The sequence below is a fragment of the Quercus lobata genome, chromosome 4 (genome assembly GCF_001633185.2).
Source record: "Quercus lobata isolate SW786 chromosome 4, ValleyOak3.0 Primary Assembly, whole genome shotgun sequence".
Taxonomy (NCBI): Eukaryota; Viridiplantae; Streptophyta; class Magnoliopsida; order Fagales; family Fagaceae; genus Quercus; species Quercus lobata.
Window position 1 is genome coordinate 42,987,718 of NC_044907.1, and position 27,831 is coordinate 43,015,548.

At 34.3% G+C, this 27,831-nt stretch overlaps 2 protein-coding genes across 6 annotated transcripts; one reads left to right on the forward strand and one right to left on the reverse strand.

The window, feature by feature from the left end:
- Positions 1-334: 334 nt before the first annotated feature.
- On the reverse strand, positions 335-15,562 carry LOC115984345 (homeobox-DDT domain protein RLT3). Of its 3 annotated transcripts, none has more exons than XM_031107350.1 (18): positions 15,405-15,562; positions 14,879-14,978; positions 13,516-13,950; positions 11,893-11,951; positions 11,428-11,745; positions 11,228-11,290; positions 10,942-11,143; positions 10,727-10,827; positions 9,910-9,996; positions 9,643-9,777; positions 8,536-8,676; positions 6,250-6,372; positions 5,629-6,087; positions 4,684-5,121; positions 3,898-4,518; positions 2,754-2,858; positions 2,396-2,615; positions 335-812 (listed from the first exon to the last, which is right to left on the reverse strand). In XM_031107350.1, exons 2-18 carry the CDS (start codon positions 14,928-14,930, stop codon positions 775-777), a joined length of 3,597 nt encoding a protein of 1,198 aa, XP_030963210.1. In that variant the 5' UTR covers positions 14,931-14,978; positions 15,405-15,562; the 3' UTR covers positions 335-774. The 3 variants fall into 3 exon arrangements, with proteins under 3 accessions (XP_030963210.1, XP_030963209.1, XP_030963211.1); XM_031107349.1 differs by having other exon boundaries at positions 10,942-11,158; XM_031107351.1 differs by lacking the exon at positions 14,879-14,978 and having other exon boundaries at positions 10,942-11,158.
- Positions 15,563-15,776: 214 nt separating this feature from the next.
- LOC115983559 (alpha-ketoglutarate-dependent dioxygenase alkB homolog 6) lies at positions 15,777-20,094 on the forward strand. Of its 3 annotated transcripts, none has more exons than XM_031106266.1 (8): positions 15,777-15,889; positions 17,294-17,418; positions 17,525-17,585; positions 17,676-17,714; positions 18,380-18,492; positions 19,143-19,401; positions 19,491-19,537; positions 19,695-20,094. In XM_031106266.1, the coding sequence occupies exons 2-8, from the start codon at positions 17,311-17,313 to the stop codon at positions 19,872-19,874; spliced, it is 807 nt and encodes a 268-aa protein (XP_030962126.1). In that variant the 5' UTR covers positions 15,777-15,889; positions 17,294-17,310; the 3' UTR covers positions 19,875-20,094. The 3 variants fall into 3 exon arrangements, with proteins under 3 accessions (XP_030962126.1, XP_030962127.1, XP_030962128.1); XM_031106267.1 differs by having other exon boundaries at positions 17,307-17,418; XM_031106268.1 differs by having other exon boundaries at positions 15,780-15,889; positions 19,161-19,401.
- The last annotated feature ends 7,737 nt before the right edge of the window (positions 20,095-27,831 follow it).

The following is a 27,831-nucleotide window of genomic DNA, read 5'->3' on the forward strand; positions in this document are numbered from 1 at the left end:
CAAATATTGTCATTCTAGTGCAGCCGCTGAGTTTATATTAACATAATAATATAAAATGAGAGTAGAAATCTTCATAGATATTTTAATGAACCAAAAAGTTCCTCTCCCTCAACAAGTCTCTCCAATTTTCCATCTAACCATAATAAGAAAAAAGAAAAGAAAGACGCCGAAGATGCCAAATTTCAAACAATTCCTGTTCTGTGAACTCCTAGAGAGAGTAAAAAGATTACCCTTTTCTTCTTCACTGTGTACATTGAAATATAGGAAAATGAAAAAGAGAACAAATAAAGAAGCATACGTTGCCAAAGATTTACTCCTCTATTTGTTAAGTAGATTGAAAAGTAAACATTCACAAAACTTTATTTTATCAACACAAAAGGTTGCAACTTGAAAGAGGCCTCGACTACATTAATGTAATGAATTAAGAGGGCTTGTGAAAGTTAATGAACCAAAGACTTTGCTTTCTTGAATATATCTAATCTAATGCTGTACAACATTCAATAGCTCAAGCTATCAGTTTATATTGACAACAAAAAAAGGAATGGAGTCGAGCAGTACTTTGTACAAAAAAGATATTGCTATCGGCACCTTCCATTCAAAACCCAAAAAGCATCGGTGATGCCCCTCAAAACTAAAAGCCACTATAGCCAACAACTGTTCACTGATTCCGCAACAGATATTTGGGTGATATTGTGACAGTGAGAAAAATGAACATGTAAAATGTTCCTCAATGCCTCAAATATGGAGATACTAATTCCTACTAGCATAAGCATCTTAAGAAAGCTGCATTGATTGCTTTGGAGCACACCTACCTGCAACGCAAAGGAGCATTTTAGCTGATAATGTAACTTAGATATTCAAAAGAGAACTCACAAAAAATATCTATGTGCAAAACCAAAATATGTATTATAATTTCAAGTTTCAACCAATAACTCGCATCTATTTCCAGAATCCAGCCACTCTGGGAAAAAGATCATAGCAACTATGCATCCCAACTGGTTTTTGCAGCAAATAAATATCACTACCACTAAAGATTAAAGAGGATACATGAACAATCTCTGCTTGCGTAAAGTATAGCATGGGACGTAAGCCGATGTAATAAGAAAATTACAAAAATTACCTCCAGAATATATATTACAGATGGGTTCTGCAATCTAGCTCCAAAAAGACACAGTGCAACTTGGTATGGTTCCTAATGAAGCGTTTAAATTAGGGGATTTATTACTTTCTTTCTTTTTTTCTTTTTTTTTTTTTTTTTTTTTTTTTTTTTTTTTTTTTCATTTATTTAGCCATAACAAACTAACAAAGAACCTAGTTCTTTGCTCTATTCATCGATCACATTCACTTTGCCCCTTCTTATAATTAGCAAGATACGGTTCATTTAGAGAAGCAAGAGATCTTTGATTTTTTTTTAGGTGGAGGAGGGGAGGTGGGGCTTGAACAACAGAAAGCAAGTGATCTTTGATTAAAATGGAGAAACACCTAATTAATCTTTCCTAACAAGGTTTAAAGTATTCTACCATCGACAGTTTGTCAAATGGACACATGTCATGCCATATTGAATCAGCCTAGCAGATCACCACCATTAGGAAGACAGACAAGGGGATCAAAACAAAAGGAAAGGAATAGATTGTTGATTGTACTAAACATAAACCACTTCAAACAAAGGAAGTATCAAGAAATCTTCCATGAAAAAAATAGATTACATCAAGGCCCATTTGTTTAATCAGAACAATATTATAAGGAAAATTTTTCCACAAAAAAAGTGAGCTGCAGCCTGCAGGTTTAATTCTATTATTATTTTCTAAAAAAATTAAAGTGGTTCATATTATGTGGAGAATTCATTTATTTCTTTCCTTTTCTTTGTTTATAAGTACAATTTCTCTTTTAAATATTACATTTAACAATTATTCTATAGCAAATTTTTTGCTAGAGATTCTTCTCCAGAAAACACTTCTTTTTGAAAATTAAAGAAAAGAAGTTCAATGGAAACTCCTTTTTATATCTTGAGGTGGGAAAAAGGAAGAATTCCTTAAGCAGCTATTTTCAACTTCATATTATTAAAAGTACCACTGTACCAGATTTATCCATATATATATATATATATATCATTATTAGTAACAGTGAATATTATACCATAAAGAATACTGCACAAGGATACTATTCACCTATCATCATATTTCCTCCAGGACGACAGTAGGTTCACAAAAGGACCACAACTAAATTGTAAAATTCAAATTATTAACAATCTGCCTCTACTTTCTCAACTTATACTTGGAAAAAGGATTTGAACCTAAATCAATTCAGCAAATTGATAGACAAATCGGGAAGTCCCATGAGTTGAAATTTATGATGTTTTGAATAAAATGCATATGACAGATAAAGATACCTTTACCTTTGATACTGATTTCTGGCCTCTTTTGAAAACGAACTTTTTCCAAGTAGGGAGCAATTAAGGCATCCAATTCCACCAACCAAAGTGCAACTGCAGATGATGTTTGCGGCATAGATGCAAAGGATGTAATAGTCTCTTCAATAATATTAAAGGAAACTTGCTGACCATTGCATTCACACAACCAGTCCTCATTGATGGCACCAACAAAATCAGCAAGAACCTGTGAGATTTATGAAGTAGAATGAATAAACATGTGCAGTTCAGAGAACAACCTGCAAGATTTACACCCAGAAACTGCTCTTGCTACTTATAGAAAAATAAAATAATAAATTCATATATATTTGAAGGGGGGAAAAACCTGCAAAAGGTCAGCCATAGAAGAGGTACGTCGGAGCCTTTTGACCCAAAGCTTATGAGCAGACTTTGTCCAAGCACCCACCAATGCTTCTTCAGGCATGACTGACTGCACGTAAAATGAATTGAATGCTATACATCATCTATATTCTTTTTTATAATTAAAAAAAAAAAGGTTTTTTATTTGATGAAGACAGAAAATATCCACACTAAGTTGACACATACACAAGTGCACTTTTTCAACATCAACAGGAAACTCCCAAAATCAAACATGTGAAGGGCTATTACTTTTCTTCTTTTTTTTTTTTTTTTTTTTTTTTGATAGGTAAGAAAAAAATTTATTAAAAGAGAAAAAGCAAGAAACAAAATACAAGATTCACGATAGTGAACAAGTAGAAAAGAGGGAAAAGAATAGCAAACAGGCATTAAGTTATCCTAAGAGACAAAAGAAAATCCGTGATAGTAGAACAATCTGAGAGGCCCCAACACCAAGACCAATCAAAGAGGGTCCGTCTGCATAGATCTAGCAACTGATCCAAAGATTTCACCATATCCTCAAAAGAACGTCGATTCGATTCTGCCCAAATATTCCACATTTACCATTGGCTATTAATTACACAAAAAGTTGTAAGCCCAAATACCATTAAGAATCCTAATTATGTGTAGTTGGATAAGAATCCCAGATTGTCAAGATTGACAGCACAAATACTCTCTCACCATTCCAGCCTGTTGAGAGATGCATTCTTCCGTCAATCATATGCATGTGTCTTACCAATCAAACCATTGGCACCATAAAGCAATGGCATATTCCATAGCTACCTTACAGAATCATAAAGTTAGGCCTTAGAGTTGATAGGTATAAATTCAACCACAAGAGTCCCAAAGCACAACTCTATATAGCCATTCCGGTTCTCTATGCACATGTCAATTCCTCAACCCTGTACCATCAATCCTATCTAAACCTCATTTAGTGTTATTTCCTTAGGCCCAAACAAAATATAGAATTCCTAAAAAACACCAGGGCCTGGTCATGGCAACTCCACTATGAAGAAGCACCCTCATCCCAATATATTGCCAAGTTCCTTAGCAGAGCATGTCAGCTTAACACACACACACACACACAAAGCTAGTAGACAAATGAAACCCACCTCAATTGCATGGATTGCAGCTTTCAGAGACTGGATTTGTGAAGATAGAACCTTATGCTGTGGGAACAGAATTTCAGAGTCTTCTTTCTCCCTACATGTGGCTGCATGGATGGCGTATCTTTCTTCTAAATCAAAATCGAGCTCAAATGTGGTATGGCATATCCTACAGTGCTTCTCATCTCTCCAATATAGATCATGACAACTTTCACACCTAGCAAGTGAATCAAGATATGATCTTTTACCATGTTTTACAGCGTTAAGATTTGAGTAAAAAGAATTCCATATCCAGGAATCAAATTCTTGTAGTCTGTTCCATCTTTCTTGTTGTTCTTCTCCCTTATTTCCAACATCTAGAACAACAGCCCCTGATGAAGGCAAAGAATCTTTTATAGTCTCAGTCAGACTTAGGTTGTCTACATCAGATACTGGAGAACAACTGTCCTCTCTGACCATGTCCAGCTCAGATTGATCAGACTGTGTCAAATGTCTGGTTCCAGCACTCTTTACTATTTTATTTGACATTGCTTGACAGAGAAATGCTTGTCGCTTCTCCAAAGATTCAATAAGGATTGCCTCCCGCTTACCTCTGTCATCTAAAACTGACAACAAGGCACGCAAATCCTGCATTGGGTTGAAGAAAAAACAAGCAAATAGTGGCGGTTAAATATGGACAGGAGGTGACAGATGATTAGATATGGACAAGTGTAGTTTTACTAGTTAAATACATCTAATAAATATAATTCTCAAGAAAAGGCTACAGACTATAACAAAGGCTCAGAAGGGTACCTCTACGGTATCAATCACCTCCCAGTGACCATCTTCAGAAGATTCAAAGTAAACCCTCCTATGGCCTGGATCATATACACTACAAGGGCCCAATGCACTACAAGGGCCCAAGAAAAGCCAGTATCTATTGTACCTGCGATCAGACCCCAAAAACACAGATTGCATGAGATGCAAACCTGACTCAACTTCTTTTTCTTTTACATTTTCTCCTTCGCCAGAGGACCTCTCCTTCTCATAAGACTTTGATATTGACACTGAAGAATCAACTGGATGAAACTTAAATAATGAGTATGCTTCTTTTATACTATGCATTTGTCCAGCATAGCCCCAAGATGGCCTGTCAATGCTATGCTGTTTAGTTGATGACCTCTTTAATTTTGCGCCAGAACCATAATGATGGATGTTAGGTGCGCATTCAGCAATAGCTTGTGTTGGATCCTAAATAGAAAATAGCTAAATAAGCTTCAATCATCGATTGAAATAATCATGAAAGTGAAAGTACGATGAATTATCCAGCATTACCAAAACCATTTAAAAATCATAGCTACAGTTGTATACATAAAAATCAATAGATTGCGTGGAAATTGAAATGCTATGCGATTAATGTAAAGACATTTATATTGTGCACTATTTATAAACCTGTCAACAACAGAGCAACGAAAGACCCAGTAAATTGATGATGAAACCACAGTTGTTGAACTGAAAATGACATCCAATTTGATAAGATGAAGATATGGTAAGAAGCAAGAAGAATGTCCTAAATCATCATATTCATTTTGGTTACACCAAATATCATAAGTAACATAGGAACATTCACTGTTGAACAGAGTTATAGTACGAAGGGCTGCAGATCTTTCATTAAGAGGTCACTTGCTACACACACACGGGAAAAACAACAAAAGCACTTCAAAATAAAGAACATGGCTATAATGGTCTATAGATTACCTCTACTCTGATACTGGAGCTAGCAAGAAGAAGATCAGTTATAGCCACTAATGCATTCAACTTTTCTTCTATGCTTAAATCTGAATATTCACCTTCCATCAATCCTAACAACCAGACTTCTCCTGGATGGCTTTCATCGATTTCATTGTGTACAATCAGCATGTTATTTTGACTTTTATGACGGCTCATATACTTAAATTTTCTTAAATTGGAATTTCCTGATTCACAACCCGAATCATCGCTGTCGCTACACAGACCACGGTCATTAGGGTCGTCATCAACACTTCCAGAGTCCTCAGTGTCAGATTGAAATTCATCGACTTCCTTTGCAACAGAACTAATACGAAGACGATAGGAAGATGATGAAATCTTTTCAAATAACGTAATATCACTTGAAAGAGATGAACATATTAAAGACTCCAGTTCTTCAGTTGTACTGGCAATATTCAATTCAGCAATCTTCAAAAAAAAAAAAAAAAAAAAATCATTACTAATATAATTCTCCAGAACACTTATTTATCATCCTTCAAAAGTAATGGTGATAGTGAGAATGATAACAGCAACATGGTCAACATCCTCTCTCCTAACCTAACAAGTGAACTACACATTCTAGCAACTTACCGGCAATGACTTTGCCAACTCAGAAACTTTCAACCCATTATTTCCTTGCTCTGACAAAATTTTAAACAATTCGCACTTCAAAGTACCTGGGCGTAGACCATACTTCACCATGAGGTTCATTTCCTAGACAACAGAAACATGGAAGATTAAAATTCAAAAATTAAATATTACACATATCATCAGGTCTACTGAACAACAAAAGATATTTAGGGTAGAAAGTAGAAGAACCAATTGAAATAAATAAAATAAAATAAAAAAACAAAAACACTTACCCTGCAGCTTCTATAGGCATTAAAGCAACAAATTCCATACATAAGAAGAGAAAAGCACATGCACTCAAATATTCAAACAACTTATATTTAGTAAGTCACACTGAAAGAAGGTTATATCCTAAATTCAACAATCTCCCTCCCTAATCTATTGAGAGTCCATACCCTTATCTTGATGCCAGTTCTTGCAATTTAATTCTAAATATTCAGAGGGATTTGTGTGCAATGGTAAAGGATCTAACCGCGAGTACATAGATTTTAAAAATAAAATAAAAACATTAAAGGAGAGAAAAGAGCTACTCAATATGAATTAGATGATAATTGAGCAGAATTCTTGAATCCCCTTCTTTACAGGGGCATAAGGCCATGGCTTATGAAGGAGGAAACATACACTTAACCAAAAGATTTAAAAAAAAAAAAAAAAAAATACCCTCCACAACCGATGAGCTTTCTCACAACGAAGCTGTAAGTGATCCACAGTGTCCCCACAATGACGACATATGATGTACAAGTCAACAAAATCAAAACCCGTAAGTCTCAAATTATCGCCGGTAAGAATTTTATTCCATATTCCAAGCTACAGTCCAAACGAAGAAGAAAACACGAGTCTTAACTTTCCAAATACCTTTCCAAGGAAAGACAATAATAAAAGAACCTTGCAGCTTATTATAATATGAGCGGATGTCAAAATCCCTAGGCTTTAACTTCCATCTCATCCAGTACCCAATATCCATTGAAGGAATATTGGATTCCAAGATACGAAGAAAAACCTCCCTTATGTCCAACTCGTTATTATTAACATCCCAAATGAAACGAACATCCCAACTTCTCCTACCCCACCCCTAGCCTTGTCAAAGCAGACTTAGAGGGGGCCTCCCTATTAGTGGCAATACCATACAGCCCCGAGAAAGCCAATTGGAGAGGTTGATCCCCACACCACCCATCTTGCTAAAATCTCACTCTACTCCCCATCCCAACAACAAATTGAGTATTTTTGCTAAAATCCTCCTAACCCATACGGATACCTCTCCATAATCCACACCCATAAGCACCTCTACCCAACTTATAAGTTCATCCCCCCACTCTTCCCCAAACTTCAAAGCTACCACCCTCCTCCAAAGCCGGGTCTCCTCGTTTCCAAACTACCAAAGCCATTTCCCTAGTAAAGCTTTATTGAATGTAGTTAGTTTCCTTATACCTAAACTACCACTGGCCATAGGTGCACACACTTTGTCCCATCCTACCAAATGAGTCTAGTTATCACCCCACAAAAAGTCCCTTTGCAACTTTTCAATTCTATTAGCCACAAGTAGGGATGTTCACCATAGTTTGGGGTTTAATCAATGTCAAAAATGGATATTGATTTTTAAAACATACTTTTTTAGAGATTAAATAAGTAACCCACTTACTTAATAAACCTATGAATTTGTGTATGGGTATAAAGTCTTTTCTTTTTTGGCTAACAAGGTGTCCAATACTCTTGAGCACATAACCAATTCCCAGATATGTACAACCCTTCATGCAATAATGGATAAAGTTGAACTCAAGACTTTATGGTGAGAAATCATGAGTTCGAGGAACCAGTAGACCAACCCTTTAGAGTTACATGAGTATAATGTCAAGATTGTCTAACTTTCTAAACCCAAGGTCCCAAAGTAGAGTTTGAGTTAAACCAAAAAGATGTCCAAAACCACACGTTGGCAAAGAGTACAAAGTTAAAAGTTCAACCAAAAATTTCTGCTTGTTGCCATTAAAAGACTTTCTTTCTTTTTTTTGCACGTATTCAAATCTTTTGAAATGCCAAATAATCTTATTTCTTATCATTGATCAAATTCATATGATAAGAAACCAATTAAGGGGTACTATCTACAACACCTAAACATAAATTATATTTTTATAGGGAAAATTGTTTAAACAGAAATTATGATTTTATCATACCAAGTTAATCAAATCACCAAGAGTCGATAATTTTTTTTTTTTTTTTTTTTTTTGATGAAAGGGTTAATATTTTGAATACCTTGTTAAGGGCTTCCCTCCGCATTGCACCTTGCTTTGAACCAAAACCAGCGGCAACCAATACTTGACGCAGTATTTCTGTCCATGTTAGAGGGTTTAAAGCTCTCTTCCAAAACGCCAGAGCAACTTTTTGGTTTTCAGCCTGCCAAAATCATCAATAAAAGTACACAAGTATTAAGACCTTCCATTTAATTTTATTATAATAAAAGAATTAAGAGTTATAAGCATCATTATAATTCATTTGGAAATTAATGTCCTACAAAGAGCACATGGATGTTGCCAAGAGCCTTGTAGCTCAACTCGCACCTCCTAGTGTTTCCAATGAAGACGTCTAGAGTTCAAAATCCCACCCTCCTCATTGTAACTATTAAAAAACAAAGAGCACATGGATCTTTAAAAGTGTTGGGGATATTCTTAGAAAAGGTGGAAACATTAGGCCCTCTATCATGTTTTTAGAGTGTGAGGCTTTTTCTGTAATCTGGGCAGTGAACTCTTCTATTATGAGTTGCTATTCTCTTTTTACCATTACTTCATTATTCAATTAAATGTGTCACCAGATTTGTCAACTTACTGAGACCTATATAGTTCTATTTGAGAAGAAGACAGTTCAACTGCCACACAGGTTGCTTGTCACCTGATTTCTTTTAGTGGTAAGTTACACATGCACCCTATAAGTTTACAATGATGGTCACACTTATTTACAATAATGATTTTGAAAACTTTCTAAAACCTCAACCACAAGTTCATCTTTGAACCAAACAAAAAAAGTGTCATCAAGTAAGAATATGTGAAAAACTTCTACAAAGTGGTTATCTTTCTACAATTTAAAAAATCCTTACTCACAATAGCTACGTCTTATTATGCAGGACCTTTATCAAAATCTAACCATTGAGAAGTAATAGATCCTCAATCATTTTCACATCCTAACAGTGGAAAGGTAGGCCCAAATCATTTACATCCATTGCATACAGTCACGTCCATTTCACTATAATTATTTGTTTCTTGTCCCAAAATGATACAAATGTACAAAACAGTTACAAAAATAAACAAAGTTATTATTGATCAAGTTAATTGTTGACCACTACAACCTGCATTGTTTTATACTCACCGAGTGAAGTAATGCAAGAAAATTGCAGGATATGCTCAAATGTGGGGGAAAATATCCATTACTAAGCTCTGCTTCTACCTCAGATATAAGAAGCTTGAGAAGGGCCACATGAATTTTTCCAAGTAACAGGGAATCCTGAAAGGAATGCATAGAAAAAAAAAAGAAACCAACAAAAGGTAATTTAAATGTTATTCAAATATTAAGGTAAGACACACAAAAACACACAAAAATTCAATATGTAAAGGTGGATCAGAAATGAGATTTAACCTTGTCATGAAATGATTGAGCAAATTCATCAAGAGTGAAGGAGCATATATCAACTGCAACAGCATAAGTATAAAGGAAATGGAAAACCTGCTCAAGAAAAGTCAGCCGTAAGTCTTAGCATGATAAATCAACATGCAATAATCCCAACAAAAAGCCTCCACATACAAACACTATTAAATCCTACAAGGTGGAAAATGCAGGAATCAAGAAAAAAGCTTTAACATTATTACTTATTTCATTAATTTGTTTTTGTTTTTGTTTTTTTCTTTTTTCTTTTTTTGATAAGTAAGATGTATATTCATTAATTTGTTTTCATGCAGAACAATAAATGACCATGTCTTAGTCCTGCAACACATGACGAAGAGAGTCTAGAGAAGGATGCTATAAATAACAAAGTGACTATACGACCTTAGATAGGATAGAGCCAACCCCCATCAGTTTGGACTAATTAAAAATTATACGATCTTAATTCCGAGTAATAAACATGACAGATTTCTAAATTATAAAATAATTAACAAAAGCTTATATATATAGAAGCATACTGTCAGCATTTTTGATATTCCAATGGTCAAGCTAATCAAAAGATCAAATAAGAGGTAGGGAGTCACTGAATTTTTTCAGCATGTAGCAGGGATAGCAGATAATGTATATCTTGCACTTGCTAGGTAAGATAATTCATGAATAAGAACATCAAGCACATGCATTATTAAAGCCACTGCAACAGAAAACAATATGCAGCATCTTTTGCATATTATATATCTTGGTAGAAGACAAATTTAAAAAATTCAGTTGATAACAAATTTTGCAAACTATGCACCTTAAACAATTTCTTGACAATCTCTGGAGAAGAATCCCAAGGTTGAGTACAAAATGGATGCTTCATCTTAACAGAATTTGGAGGAAACTTAGCCAGCAAATCTGCAATTCAAGTGAAGTTACAGATATCAACAACTTCAAATACCATAAATCTACAAATAATACATGCATTCAACATGATATAGAACTTTGTTGGATTCTTCCTCCAAAACCAACCTTTGCAAAGTGAACAACCATGTATACCGTTAGCAGCAAAATGATCTGAACACCTCAGTGGATTTGGTCCTGCTTGTAACTCTTGCAGCTCCAGCTCTTCATCATCCACAAGCATAGCTACATGATTAAGGTCTTCTCGAGATATTGCTCCTTCCAAAGCAAGTTCACATTTTACTATATCTGGTTGTTTGAGATGCTCATCCTGGTTGGGTTCCACCTGGCATATAACAATAAGTTATATGTTGCTACTCAAACCGTATAATTTCAATAACAACTTATTACATACCTCTCTTCTTCTTGTGGACTGTTTCCTCCTATCTTGTGCTTTATTTCTTAACCTTACCTGTTTCTAAATATATAAATACTTGTCAGAAAACTTTCTGTAAGTAACCATTAGGATCAATTTATAAGATCATCAATCCACAAAGCCCATACAGAAACATAAATGAACAAAAAAATTTCATAAAATTAAAGTAAATGACTTACAGCCACAGGAGCTCGTTGTGATCTTTTCACCCGATGTTGTGGTTTTTTAGGTGCTGTAGATGTTGAGATTGGAGATACAACCACTTCCCTGTCTGTATAATCGATACCAGTAGGAATATCACCCCCATCAGGATTAGTTGCCCGCCAAACTGTCATCAAACCTTTCCCAATACCATGTTTCTTCGCCTGAGTCATCAAACCTTTCCCAATACCATGTTTCTTCGCTGGAGCCATCAAACCTTTTCCAATACCATGCTTCTTTGTCGGAGCACTCTTTTTATTAGAGACCTGGTGACTTAAGATGGCTTGCTCAGAAACCTACCACCCACCCACACACACACATAAAAAGTCAAGGAGTTCAAGTGAAAATTAGTAAAGACGGTGTAATGAGAGTGGCTAGGGTAAAAAAAAAAGTAGGCCATGACAACTTTCAAAGAATGGCAAGTAAAAATCTTTCTCAAGTACCTTAAGCCTTTTGCCTGCTCCTTGGTTGTCTTGGCAAGATGGACGAGAGTTTTTAGGATCTAAACAAGCAAAGACATTATGAGTAAAATGTTATTAAAGAACCATATAGAGCAAGGCAAATTAAGATCTTGTGAGAGAGAATGGGAGAATAAAAGAAAATCTAACAAGGTAATGAATGCCCAAAAGGCTGCTACATCAGTCTCTGATTACCTTATATACCATTTCATTGTTAGGTAACTAATTTGTTAGAAAATTTTAAAAGGGAACAAAACCAAATACATAGGAAGTATAAACACAGCCCTAAAGAACTTCCAAGCACCAGTGTTTGTGGAAAGCACATGTAAATATCAAGAAAAGAAAAGGTAATAAAAATAACCACCCCCACAAGGCATAAACATTCTTGAGGAAAAGCAATGAAGTTCCCCTAACACATTTCAAAAGAAACCAACAAACACCTAAAGAGAATAAAGAGTAAGGAGAAAAGCCCAACACTATTGACAGAAAATGAACCATCAACTCCCTGTCCCTTTTACACACATAACACCAAATTACCAAAATTCTTTCTTTTGATCAAGTTGTCACCTCAAAGAATTCTTTGAAGTGTTTTACTTACAAATAAACAAAGCCACCTTTGCAGGAGCATAGCACACCAAATCCTTTTTCAGGGAAAATTCCTATGATTCTATCCCACACAAGCCTTACAACACAATGTCGCATAAAAAATTTCATCATTAGTTAGCCACCACCAACCCAAAATTTCCCTCCAATATCCTGCAGCTCGGACCTCTAAAGGGGCTCATTGAAAATAATGGAATCTACCTTCCAATCTTAACTGATCTACAAACTTCAGGATACTAATGCATGGCCCCATAACCCAGTACCAGAGTTAATGGATTCCCCTACTTACTAGAACTGCAAACCCAAATTGCACGTCCCAATTAATGGTGCATTTGCAACCCAATTTCCAAAACTTGATATCCTAACCCCAACCATTAGTTGCAAAATTGATAGAAGTTACCAAGCATTGCATAAAGAAAAGAGGTTTGGCTAAAACATGTCAGAAAAAAAATCTCACATGCATCAACCCTTAGGAATGATTTTTGCATATTCAACCATCCCATCTTTAAATGTTGGTGATCTATCAAATTATATTCTGTGTGTTCTGTGCTCAGGGTTGGTACTTTTAGTGTGTTTCATACCCATCAACTCATTTCAGAAAATAATTTGTCCAAAATCATCCCTTAGGCCTCTTGCACAAGTGAAGAAACCTGGGGAGACTTTCAATATATGAGTAGATAATGAAAATATAGTGGAAGAGATATCATTCAATCTGCCTAGCTGCTTGATGTCTCAAAAATGTGAGAATGCTTAGTTTCTTGGTGAAGCTGAAAGACTTGTTTCATGGCAACTTTGCCTTCCTAATTCCAGTAGGAAAACAAAACTACTGTGAGTTAAATTTTACTAGCATCAAAAAACAATATAAGAACTCCCTACCAACTGTTTCCGTATGCATCTCAACCTCAATTATCATGCAGAACAAGAGAATTAAAACAGCCTAATTATTATTGCAATATGAATAAACAAGAGCTATATGTTACACAAATAATCATATTTGGAGTATACCTGTATGGCAGCAAAATGCCCGAGAAGGAAGAGAGTCAAATTCCACACCAAGCGGAGGGCCCTCCTTGCGGAAAACTTTCTTTAGAATGTAATCCGAAGTAAACAAATGCTGAAGAAGAATGGGTTTTCTCTTTCTCTTACGAATCCTGGTCTCAACTGTAGATGGGCGATTGGATATTAAAGACAAAGAAGCCTTTGCCTTATGCAACAAGGGGTCTCCTTTAAGTACCTTTCTAGCAGCAATAGTACCCGACCCAACCCTTGTAGTAAGAATGGGATTTTTCTTACTTGAAGCGGAACATGATGGTACAATACTTCCATTTTCTCTTTTATCCCTCCTCCTCCTCTCAATAAACCATCCCCGGACCTGCTTGTACGTCAACCCCAAAGCAGCAGCATTGTCTTCCATCAACTCTTTTGTAGGATACTTATTCTCTACATGTTAAAAAGGAAAAAATATATTAAAAACAAAAGGTCTGTATATTAAGATATCTACAAAACAAAGATTTCTAATAGACACTGTAAAATTATATAACTAAAGTCCGATAAATAGCAATATTTATTACAGATATGAAAATATTTGAACCTGCGGTGTCTACTCCATGATGATTTTCCTTTCCCATAAGACTAAGACACCAATTAATTTTTTGGTGTAGGCATCATTCAAACCCAGGTCTCTTATTTGGCCACAAGAGAATTTAGCAATTGAGCTAACTATAACCCACGCAATATTTAATAAATAAAAACATGTGCAGCCCAAGCACACGGGATGTAATACTATGGCAACAAACATCAAAATCAAACTCTAAAAGTACAATGATGAATCAAATCCAATAGGGTTGAAAAGGAAAATAATCCATCCACTGAAACGATAGTGAGTGGTGTAAATGGGACTGTATGAAACTTATATGGTTTTATGGCACAAAAGTTTATCATGGAAGATATGGCATTAAATCTATAGGTAATGAAACAAATAAATAATGAATGGTTATTCATGGTTTAGTAAGAATTGTACGAATAGAGTTTTGGTTTATAATAAATTACTAATTATCCCAAAAATTTAAACTCTCAGATGTGGGTCCAAACTCCTCCTTAATAAGTGGGCCCCAACACATGGGTAGGGTGGAGACTAGAATATCATAAATTAAAGATTTTCTCAAAAGCATAATAAATTGTTAGGAAGTGGTGAATTTAATAATAATTTGAACAGTTTTGAACAAAGAAATTTGAAGTAATAATAAAATATTTTAGTTTTATGGGTTGTAATTTTTTTTTTTTTTATTTGGTCGGAATAAATCAGAAACAACAAAAAAAGGCATAAAAAAGAAAGGTGAGAAGAGGAGAAGAAATGGGTTTAAGGTACCTAAGTAGAGTTGTTGAAGGGATTGAAGTTGTGAGGCCGTCTTCCTTGCCATTTTTATCTCTTCTCTTCTCTTCTCTTCTTAATTTGCAAAAGAGTTCAGCTGCAAAGTTTAAAAACCCAAACACCAAAAGCTTTAATTTCTCACTCAAATTACAAATAAATAAATAAATTATCTTCATACATAAAATCAGAAGAAGAAGAAGATTGATATAAGAAAGAAAGGGTGCAAACCTAAACACCAAAAGTTTAATTCTTCGCTCAAATTTTCCAAATATTACAACAAAACATGAAAATTAAAAGAAGAAGATGAAGATTGATATATATCTATATATATATATATATATATATGTATATATATGAAAGCATGGAAAATGAAGGAAGAGAGAGAGTGGGCGTTGATTCTAGCTAGCAGAAGCAGTAGTAGTGAATGAGACATTTTTGTTTGTGTATGGAAATGAAGCTACTACAACAAACACACACAGAGACAGAGAGAGGGAGAGAGAGAGAGAGAGAGAGAGAGACTCACAGTTGATAATTGGGCCATCGACGATTGAATTAGCAAAGTGTGGGAATTGATGTCATTTGTAGAGAAGCAGAAGAAGATAGATAACAGTGAGAGAGAGTGTGAGAGAAAGATACAAGTGTAGGGTTTTGGGTTTGGGTTTGTGTATGTGTCTGGGGTTTTACTTTCTTTCTTTTTTATTACCCAAAAAAATATACAAATAAAAATATATATATATAAAAATAGGAGTGGCTGCTCTACGGTTTTCAAGTCTACAGTTATCTCCTTTCTCATTTTAGATAAAGTACACGTGGCTTTAAACAATCCAAGGGTCAGAACATTACCACTTTTTAATTACAAATTTTCATTGCATTATTTTTCATTCCTTCTTTCTTTCTTTTTTTTTTTTTTTTTTTTTCTAGAAAACTCTCTATCGTCTTATCTATAAACCAAAAACAACAAAACCGGCCGCTTGGAAATCAACCCATATCGAATCAGCCTCAGACGAGGTTGGTTAGTTTTTTTTATATAGTAATATTTATTGTTGTTTTTGGCATTCATTGTGTTTTGTGTTTCGTGTTATATGTCATGCGCCTGAACTGAATTACTTGTTTGTGAAAATGCCTGTGAGAAACAACCAACTTATACTAGTATTATTTTTTTTGTAAAACTGAATATGCAGAACTAGCGCATGCATTTCTATGAATCCACTGTGCCCATTAGGTAGTCTGTATTTATTGTATGTATATACCTTTTACTAATAATTATATACACACCCAAGTCATATTTCGTGATTGTTTTGATACATTGATAATTGGGGGTGTTGGGATTTCAGCACTGGATGTCATTGTTGGAAACATCAGGAGGTGCCAGTTAACCTACACGCACCACCAATGACATAAATAAGCACTTGGGTTGCACACCAATGGAGAGAGAGAGAAAGAGAGAAAGAGAGGAGATTTAACAACAATGTTTAAAGGTAGCCTAATTTGTTTAGATGATGGCTCATGGGAAGATTCTCACTGTGGATAATCTTAGGAAGCATTGCCATCAGTATTAAGAGTAACTAGAGGGAAAGGAGTGAAGGACTAGGAGCCCTTGAAATAAGTTGAGGGGGTTTAGGGATGGGGATTGCAAAGTGGAATTCAGTGGCATGTTGAATGCTCGGGCAGTGAAGTGGAGCGGTCGAAGTAGTCGTGCTGTGAATGACAAGGGAATTGAGGGCCAATTAGAGGGACCAGAGGATGAATTTGAATAGGGTGGGCAATTGGGTTTTGCATTATTTGGAGTCTCATGGGTGATGCCTATGTCTGTGAAGGAGCTGCTGTCTTGTTGGAGAGGTGGTTATAGGAAGCATAATATATGTTGGAGGTGTGGGAAGTTATCCCACTTTGCTTATTATGAAGTGTTTGGAGAGTGTAAGGTTAAGGCCTTTTGTGGGAATTGAAATTCCTTTTGCTCAGCTGAAATTTTTAATTTTGAGATCTGTATTTGAGTGGGCTAGAGCTCTTGGAGTATTCAATTGCTTCATGGCTTTTTGGATCATTGCTATCTTAGTGTTTTCTTTTTTGTTTGTGTCTCTCTTGTATACCATGCATGTAATTGGATTTCTGTTTTGTTTAATAAAATTTTATGTAATTCATCAAAACAAGATTTCATATTACTTAAAAAAAAAAAAAAAAAAAAAAAAAATCATGTGGGTCCCCTAGAAAGCAGATTTAGAAGAAAGAAACCATGGTAATTCTTTGACAAAATTATCTATCCTGCTTATCATCCTTGAGACTTTCTTTACTTCATTTTTCTCTATTTTTGTTTTATTATGCTTAATATCAAAGGATAATGTTTTCTGTTTTGTTTTGTTTTTCTTTTCTTTTCTTTTTTGATGTTTTACGTATCAATAAAATTTGTAATAGTGGGTTTTGACAGTGCAATGGAAGCAAAAGAGGGATTGAACGGCTTCAAAGTTGGTTCACTGCCTACCATAATATACATTCCTGACTTCATATCCGAGAGCGAACAAACCATGCTTCTAAATAATGTAAAAATTCCATCTTTTTTTTTATGCATGCCTTGTTCTGTTTTCTCCAATTCTTGTTTGTTTTTTTATTAGTGTTATTGCATATTACTTCACCTATGCTTTATAGGTTTATGGAGCCCCTGTATCAAAGTGGAAATCTTTGAAGAATAGGAGACTACAGAATTGGGGTAGGTTGACATTTTATTTTGTAAACCTTTCTTTTTCAGTTTCTTTCATATTGAGTAAAGTTTGCTTTTGTGGTCTATGTTAACTGACAGGCGGTGTTGTCCATGAAAAGGGTCTTCTGCCGCAAGAATGTAAGTGGGAAAATAATTATGATTTATGGCATTTTCAGCCTGCATGCATCACGTAATTATATATGCTGTGTGGTATTTGAATGCTGCATATAAATTGAAGCAGCATGGAATACAGAGATGTGTTTGCTTTGTTCATTCTTATTTCTTTCAGTAAGCAACCATGTTACCATTAGAGGTGTTTGGGCATCCATAGGCTTTCAGATTCGCACTTTGCATGCCTTTACTTTATTTTTAAGAAGTGTTTGATGCAAATTCATGTGATTCAAACTTGCTTCTTCTTCTTCACCTTTTTTTTTTTTTTTGGTTCTCTAATTCATGCTTATTTTGTTCAAAACTTTATTAGATGTCCAAACACCCTTAAATCTTCCCTTCAACCCATGAAATTAAATTAGATGTAAAATGTTTCTTTGGTTTGAAGCGCACAATGTTTCTCAGCCCCCTTTATTAGAAGGTAGTGTATTATTAAGCAATTGTCTGTGGTTGATTGGTCAAATTTTAGCTCTCATTGTCAATAGGATTGAGGCATGATGCACATATAATTCTGCTGAATTGTGTTTTGCCATTGCTGAAAATTATTATTAGCTTGATTTATCAGTGTTGAAGTCCATCCACTGCTAGTTGTTGTGATATGCACTAATGATATTCTTCGTCACTCTATCATGCAGTGCCCCTGTGGCTAACAAAGATTACAGAAAAGATATATGAAGAATCAGGGCTATTCCCCTCCGCAATTAATCATGTTCTTATCAACGAATACCTTCCTAACCAAGGCATAATGGTTTGCACAGGACCCTCCTTTGTTTATATATAGCCATTGCTTTATAGTTTCTTTTTCTTCTTATTGTCAATTATTTTTTTGATAGTAATAAAAATCTATTAAAAGAAAAGGTGCTAAAGAGGTGCAATCCTAGCATACAGGAGATACACAAAGGAAAAGCCCAAATAAAATATAGATAAAAATAAAAATGAAAGTATTAAAAAGAAAAAACAATATAGGGTAATGAAACTCACTTTATCCAGGAACTATAAAAAGTCCACATTGGAATAAGCCTAAGAAGTCAAAGTCCAGTCAAACAAAGTCTTCAAAACTAAATACTTCAACTTTGACGTATGCTTCTCTTGCCCCTCAAAGCACTAAGCATTTCTTTCTCTCCAAGGACACCACATTATACACAGAGGAACAGTGTTCCAAATCTCCCCATTGCTTCTCTTACCAAAATGTCCCTTCCAACAAGATCTTTTTATTTTTCCCTAAACCCTTCCAACAAGATCGTAATTCCAAGTTCCTTGTAGCATTTAAGCTCAAGTCTGCAATATAATTCTGTTAATGATATATTGCTCTTGAGAACTTTATTGCTTCATGTTTATAAATTATAATTTCCACGTGATAAGCATCAAAATGAATTCATGTTATGCACGACTTAAAAGTGCATGTCTGTCATACAGCCACACCAGGATGGGCCTGCTTATTTTCCAGTCGTAGCAATTCTATCACTTGGATCACCTGCTGTTATGGACTTTACTTCCCATTCAAGATTGAGATCTTGCACAAACAATGTCGAGGATACTAATTCTGATGGTAGAACTTCTGACATTGGAAAAGAGAAATTCTTAGGTGATAACCACTCTTGTTCGATTGTATTGATGCCTCGCAGTTTATTGATATTCAAGGACGAGGCATACTCAGGTCAGTATTTAGTCTGCTTTTTCCTTTTATATTATTTAAGATTACCATAATTACTAAAAAATTGAAAACATTATGCCTATGGTTTCCAGATTACCTGCATGGAATAAAAGATAGTGAAGTGCAAGAATATGACGGGGTAAGATTACTTTAATAGATGGGTGAATTGGACTTGAGTCAAATGAAAAGTGATATGTACTGGATATAAGTTTATTATTCAACTTGAACTTATTCCTGAATGAACTTACATGTCCATTATAGCTTCTTCTTCTTTTTTTTCACATTTTGCTGTTCAGGCTGTAAATGAGATTGAAGCCCTGAAACATTCTGTACAAGATCAGCAACAATTTGGTTCGGACGTAGGTAGTGAAGAAATGAGAACTCAAGAATTTAAGACCATCCATAGAAATACTAACAGAATTTCATTGACGTGTCGATTAGTATTGAAGGTACACAAAAAGTTGTTTAAGTTTTAGAATTTTCTTAAATAGACATAGTTTGTGCCATCTAATCAAAAGTGAAAGTGCGGCTTGAAGGTTTTCCTTCTGTAAGAGCTTCTTTGAGGAGTAATTAGGGAGGAAAAATATTTTTATTTTATTGTTAGTAACAATTCTAGTGTTTGTGAAAATCATTTTTACTATCTTTTCTGTATTAGCATTATAATTTTAGTTTAATAGACTAAATATGACTAAATAATAGGTGTTTTGAAGATAGTGAGCATTCTATGTCTGATCTCAAGTTATTCTTTTTTATAACCTTATTGGACTAGTTGTCAATGTGCAGAAACCAACCATTTTTTTCAATTTTGGATTTATTTGATTTATGTAATTTTTGTATTTGATCTGTAGACCCCTGTTACTCCCTTTGTACTTGGGTGTCTCTTTTTTTATATCAATAAATCTTTATTACTTATCAAAAAAATAATAATATATAAAGCAACTACCACGAGAAGAAAAGACCTGAAATACAATTTTAGGTCATTCTTGCAGGAATGACTTTTTTAGGACATTCTTGCAAGGTTGGGTCAATACAATTTGAGGCTTAAGGCAAAAAACTTTAAATAATTTTTTTATTATTATTTATAATTAAAATATAACTTAAATAATATATAGCAATACTAGTCCAATGTTTTTTCAATCCAAAATACCCTTACCTAAAAGAAAAGCCGAAGTAGCAACAACCTAAACTAAACTAACGTAAACCCAATAAGACAGGTAGACCAACATGATAAAGAGATCCCAAGAACTATTTCCGATTAATACAGAAGGAGAATGGCCAAGAAAGACCACGCAAGCCTGCTAACGTAGCTACTTCGCTAGATGTTTTTAGGCCAGTATAGTGTGACAAAGTTCACTTGGCACTAGACATGGCAAAACAGGCAGGTCGGGTCAATCGAATTGCGGGTTAAACAAGTCAAAAAGGGTCATTTTAAGCAAGTTAAAAACAGGTCTAAGTCAATCGGGTTGCGAGTTGGGTCCCGTTGACCCATATTTTTCACATGATTTTTTTTTTTTTAATAAAGAAAACAACATGTATTTATCATTTGAAAAATTATGCAACAAATTACTTCATGTAAAATGCATTACTTTGAATTCACCACTTATATCAAGAATGAACTAAGTTAAACTTATTAATACTTATTCAATAATTTTAAAATTATACAAATCCTAACATTGCTATCTAAAACAAAATAACACAAAGATAAGTAAAACAAATACACAAATTTTATTTTTACACAATATCAACATTCCAAAATATAAAACAAAATTACAAATGACTTATTGGATAACTCATTTGATAAAGAATAAAAACATATAAGAAATTTACAATCTTGAATATTAATATTATAATCTATTATCAATTGTGATTGACACTTTATTTCAATTTGAGATATACATTAAAGTTTGATTGGTTACTTATTTATATATGGTCTCTTTTATAAATGTCATATCATTGTTAAGCAACACACACTCTAGCAAATATCAAAAAAAAATTTGAAAAACCGTTTATTTTGAACATAAATTGTTAAAAAATAGGTTTAAGCATTCATAATTTATGCTAATTTAATACTTTAACTTCACTATTTTCACACTTGTGAATGTTTCTCACACATGTCTACAATTTTAAATCTATGTTTTTAACTCTACTGTAACCAGATTATCTTGGCATGTACTTTGCTATTTGATATCTAAAAATCTTTACTCATTACCGAATGCTCAACCATTTATCTTTCAATTAATTTGCATGCAATTATGTAAATGTATCAATTGTTTCCTTAAAACTCACAACAAATAATTAAACCAATATTGTCTTAATTTTACTATTTTTTTACCAAAAAAAAAAAAAATTTTAAAAAAATTGTTCGGGTTCAGGTTCAGGTTCAGGTTCAAGTCAAGGGTTAGGTCAGGTCGAGTTGACCTGCAAAAAAATACGAGTCGGGTCACAGGTCAACCCGTTTTTTCTTCAGGTCAAAAAATCGGGTTCGGGTCAGGTCGGGTTAGAAAATTCTAACCCATTTTGCCATGTCTACTTGGCACCCAACATACAATTGCTTCAATATTAAACATACATATATCACTTCTCAAACTATATATATGTTGTGTGTGTGTGTGTATATATATATATATATATATTGATCCAAAATGGGGGATTGGCTAGCATTGCCAAAATGGTGTTACCAGAAGTAGAAATTAGGAAAGAGCTAGACAAGGACCAAAAAAATTCACTAAAGAAGTCCTTTCTAAATAGATAACATTTGTCTGTATTACAAAAATTAAAGGAACTCAACTTAAAATGGGGGATGAACAAGAAGCACCATTGAATACGAGTAGATCAACCAAAAAAAAATTGTAAGATTTGTAAGCCTTGATCAATTGATGATTAGCCAATATCCAATGTAATTGATTTGATACAATACTTTATATAGTACGAATTTAAGTGGGGAGACACTGATTTGTTGGAACAAACTCATTGACAGTACGTGGATTTTAATTAGATCAAATAACATAGATTCTACATAAACTATTTAAGTATATCATAATGGCAAGACAAATTCTACATTAGACCCAATTAACTTTATTGGTATAGAAGCTTTCCTAATCACAATCCATAAACATTTTCCGTATAGGTATTTAAATAGCCCAAAAGTGGGTCTTCAAGACAACTAGATACCATTTGTTTCTGGACATGAAAGAAACATTTACACCATCCAAGACATCTAAGTGTTTGTTTGGGAACAATTTATCTAGTTTTTTACTGAAATTTTTTTACTAAAAGTGTGCTAAAGTATATTTGTACCTTGAAAAAATTTGAAAAAGTGAAAAACAAAAAGGGAGAAATGAGGTTTTAAAAAACTGTACATAAAAATTAAAAGTTAAAAGATAAACTTAAAGCTGATGTCAAACTCATCTTAAATACCATTTATTTGTGGACATGAATGAACAATGAAGCATATACACAATCCAAGAACAGTTTACTATTCAAATTCATACCATCCTAAGGAGGAATTTTTTTTTTTTTTTTTAAAGAGTAATAAATTTGATTGAAATAAGAAGAAACTCAAGTGCAAAATGAGCATACACGAGAATCTCCTATAGAAACTAAGGTGGAAGAAATAGAAATTGAGAAGAAGCATTAGTGCATGGGTGGATCCCGATCTAAAAGAAACCATGAATTTTTTTAGTCCTGTCTATAGTGAAAAAGGAGGACAAAATACAGCAGATGCGGCAAACACAAAATGATGTTCCAACATTCTCTCTAAATTGCAATTTTTTTGTGCTAATGAATAGTCACTCTCTTGGTCTGAAGAGTACTACATTAACAAAATAATTAAACAGAATGAAAAGTTGGTCACAAGTAACCTATTAAAGTATTCACCTCTCAATGGCTACAAATCTCAACCGAATTTGTTTTTCCCTCATATGTCTCTAAATGGAGACACACAATCAAAACACAAAACACAATCTAGCTCTCATAAAAGTAAAATCAAATTGGAACAAAAAAGATGAATCACAAAGAAAAGAAGAAGAGAAAAACAAAAAAAACAAAAAACAAAACAAAACAAAGAAGCCAATCTGACCCAATCCGAGCCACATGCACTTGGCTGTGGGGAAGAGGACGAGCAGCATTGGAGCAAATGAGGCAGCTTCACACAGTGAATGCCGATCTGAAATTTTGGGGGCTTGTTTTGGATTCTTCTAGGGGAATTGATGGCTATGGATGGTGAAGAGAAATTGGAGTACGAGAGCAATCTCTCTCTCTAGTGATCTCTCAATTAGGAATTTTTTTTCCAAATGGCCTTAAATATCCAACATTTTTGTTAGTTGTCAAGTTTCAAAACCATACTGGAAACTAACATCTCAAGTTTTTAAAACTCGAGATCTGATTACAACTCAAGTTTTAAAAACTTGATTTTGGTGTTTGTCGTACCCTTACATGGACAAATTTAGCCACGTAGAAATTGAGTTTATAAGACTCGAAATCTGCACACTAAATACTCTCAGCCACTTTCAAATGCCTCACTCAAACACTCTCAGTCTCTCAAACACTATCAGTCTCTCAAACACTCTCAATGGCTTATGTGAAACACTCTTCAGATTTGTCATACCCTTACGTGGCTTATTGTTTTTTATTTATTTATTAAAAAATAAAGGTGCATAAGAATGTGAAATGAAATAAACCCACTATGCAAGCCTAAAGTGGTTCAAAACTTCTCTTTGCGAAGTGGTATTGTGAGCAACAATTTGCCACTTCCGAATTCAAAGAAAGAGTAGGATTTATGGTGGAGTAGTCAAGAAAAATGAATAAAGTTTTATAATCATTAAGACCTGATTCTGAAATCTAACTGAAGTGATGGGTGATTGTGAAGTGATTATTTGGCAAGTTTTAATTTGCATGGCCTAAACAGTTGCCGGTTGAGGTTTTTTTAATTCATGCAGCAGTTGGGAGTCAAATTTTTTTTTTTTTTTTATTATAATTAAATTGTATCAATCTAATGTTATCTAGTTAGATAACATTTAGCCAAGAGTGTTGCAACTCAAATGGTTGGAATCTCTTGGTGTGTCCATGACATTCAAGGTTCAAATTCTCCTTACCTGTTATAGCTATTGAAAATAAAAAAAGATAGCATTTATGTTTTCAATCTTTTTTGAATAGAACTAGGTTGTTTGAATCGATGAAGTGATGACTGATGATTGCTATTTGCCCTATTTTGGGAATAGCATCTCTGGTTGTAACATTTGTTTTGAGCTAATTATGAATTATTGAGGAAGAATAAGTGTGAATCAAATATTTGAATCCCTTGTAAATGAACTAGTATCAAAATAATGATGGTGAACTTAGATTGTTTGTCTTATTGTTTCAAAAACCACAGACAATAATGTATTGGACTCATTTGTTGTGTTTTGCATTGCTCTTGCTAAGGACACCATTTATTGCTTCTGTTTTTTTAGTCGTTTTTAGCCTTTGTTCCATTTATTGAAGGTATGCTCTTGTAGTTTACTACTGCTCTCTGAGCTTTCCTAATGCCATCATTAGAACACACATATCATGCCTCAAATGATCAACTTTTCCGTTCTGTCCAAATTGACCTAGCTCAAAATGATGAAAAAGATGTCTTTCTTCTTTTAAAGTTTCTTAGAAATGTCTCTAGCCACTTAAGAAACCCTCATTATCAAACTCTCTATTATCTAGATCAATGTTCCTAAACCCTGTAAGAACCAAATTCCACATTTAGCATTATCAAAATCAGATAAAAATTAAACCCCAAATAATGTTTTGAGATTTTATATTTCCTTGTGACCATTACACTTTTGAGGCAGATTTATTGTTGTCTATTGGATTGCAAGATCAAATTATTATATGTTGCACATAATAAGAAACAGTGTGCTAAACATAGTATTTGTCGAAGCAAAACAAAAATTGAGAAAGACCCCACATCAAAAAAGAACCATTGAGTTAAAAAAAAAGAAAAAAGAAAAAGAAATTAGTAGTTGAGTAAAAGATAGTATTCCTTAAGAAATGAGTTTTGATTATTGACTTTACATAGTCATCTTGGGCGGTTTTAACATTACATATAATTCTGTCTTTATATATTCATCTACTTTAATTTAGATATTTATAACTAAATAATAAAATCAATGAAGAATCAAAAACCAAAATGATGTATATAGTATATACATATTTATGCTATATATAATAATGGAAGTTTTGAAATAACTTTTGATGATGCATGGAAAATCAGTAGATTGAATGCTCCAGGTTTCAAAGGGCTGGTAATCTCTTTGAAGGCCTGAAATGAAAAAGGAAACAAAATCAAAGGAGACCGGGGTGGACCGGCCAAGAATCCTCCGATGCTTAAGTTAGTTTCTCTCTTTAAAACTTAAGAACTCCAACTTTTTCTTTGGTAAAAAAATAGTGGAACTTACTCTTGTTTGATGAGGATTAGTGTTTATATAGTGTGCATTGGAGTGGTTTCTTGTCTTGTAACTTCTCCCATATTTGTGGAGGTTTGAAGGTTTAAATTTAACCATTACAACCACTATAGAAGTTATGATATTTACTCTCATCTTCTATAACCATAATTGGAAGTTAAGTATTTTGGCAGGAAGTTATAGCAATGAATCCGGACCTTACTCATATATTAAAATGGTTACACGTGGTTCGATTCATAAACTCTTGTAGATAAGGCTGTGTTTGGTTTATGTAAAATATTTTCTGGAAAATAAGTATTTTCCGGAAATGCTATTTACGGGAAAGGAAAATTTTTCAAGTGTTTGGTTGCATTCTGGAAAAATGCTTTGGAAAATATTTTCTAGTGTTTGGTTGTGTTGCTGAAAATAATATGGAAAACACATTTTCTTCTTCTTCCTCACATTTTCTCAGCTCCCAAACAAATATATAATCTCATTTATCAATAGATAAACACAGAAACAAAATCCAACCAAAAAAAATTCATCAAACTCGGTCAAATTCATCAAAACCCAACCATTTCTCAATTGCAATCTTAGTGCGATCGGTGCCGTCTTGGTGTGATCTCGGCGAAGTCGAATGCGTGATCTGGGCTTTGGGTTTGCCGGCGAAGTCGAAGGGTGCGATCTAGGTGCGAGATCACGCGGCGCGGTGCTGCGATCGCGATCGGCGCAAAGGCGAGATCGCGATCGGGAATGACAAATCTGGGTCGAGGACGATTGGTTTTGGGGTGCGATGAGAATGATCGGTTTTGGGTGAATCGGTGCTGGGGTGCGACGATCTCGCCTGTGATGCGATCGGCGCGACGAACGAGCTCGGTCTTGGGTTTTCTGGGTTCATCGGAGTCGGTTTCTAGGTTCGTCGGAGTTCGGTCTCTTTTCTCTCTCTCTCTCTCTCTCTCTCTCTCTCTCTGCGCGCGGGTGCGATCTCCCTCTCACTCAGCTCTCTCTCTATTTTCCGGAAAATAGTATTTGAAGGTAAAATAAAAATGGAAATCAATTTACACCCCAACACAGGCCAACTGAAAAGCATTTCTGGAAAATGCATTTTCTATGCGCAACCAAACACCCGTAAATACGGAAAAGCATTTCCGGAAGTGATTTTCATCCAAAACAAACACAGCCAAAATCTTACACTTAGAAATATTCCCAAGTGTTGAAGGGTTGTCCATACAAGACAACTTTCCTTAGTCTAGACTAGCTTCTCATAAAAGATTAAGACAACCCATGAATGATACAATGGACGAGTAGGGGCAGGCCTAATTGTTGTGGTAACTTGCATTCTGTGGACGACAACACAAGGACGAGCTACACTTGTCCTTCCCCATCAGCTGCCCCTTTGTCCTTGTGTTATACTCTATTATTGTTTCAAAACTATCAGAGGTAAATACATTAAACTTTGTTTTTCTTTTCTTCTTCTTTTTAGATAGACTTAAACAAATGTTAAATGTAAGAGAACTAAAATGTCAAAGATAAAAAAATTGAATGGGTAAAACACAAATATAAAATAAAATTTGTATAACATGAATATGAAGTAAGAAGTTGTTGTAGAGATTTCTAATCCTTGAAAACATAATCGACAAACCAACCTAGCCACCCATAGCCCCAAATTGATCACATTGTCGGTAGCCCACAAAAAATCATATCATCCACAAAATTTAGAAATCCAATGGAAAAACCGAAATTGGGGAAAAAGAAAAAATAAGAAGGGAAAGGACACACCTTAGAGGGACTTTCCAAATCTGATGCCACTTTGGCAACTTTAAATTGGAAATTTATAGTGTTAAAACTAACATAGTTAATTTTAGGATTGGCAATTGAAGGGTTTGAACTTCAAAAGAGCCAAACGGTTTTGAAGGGGAAAATGAAGAGCACACACACACACACACACAGAAATTGGAAATTTATAGTGTTAAAACTAACATAGTTAATTTTAGGATTGGCAATTGAAGGGTTTGAACTTCAA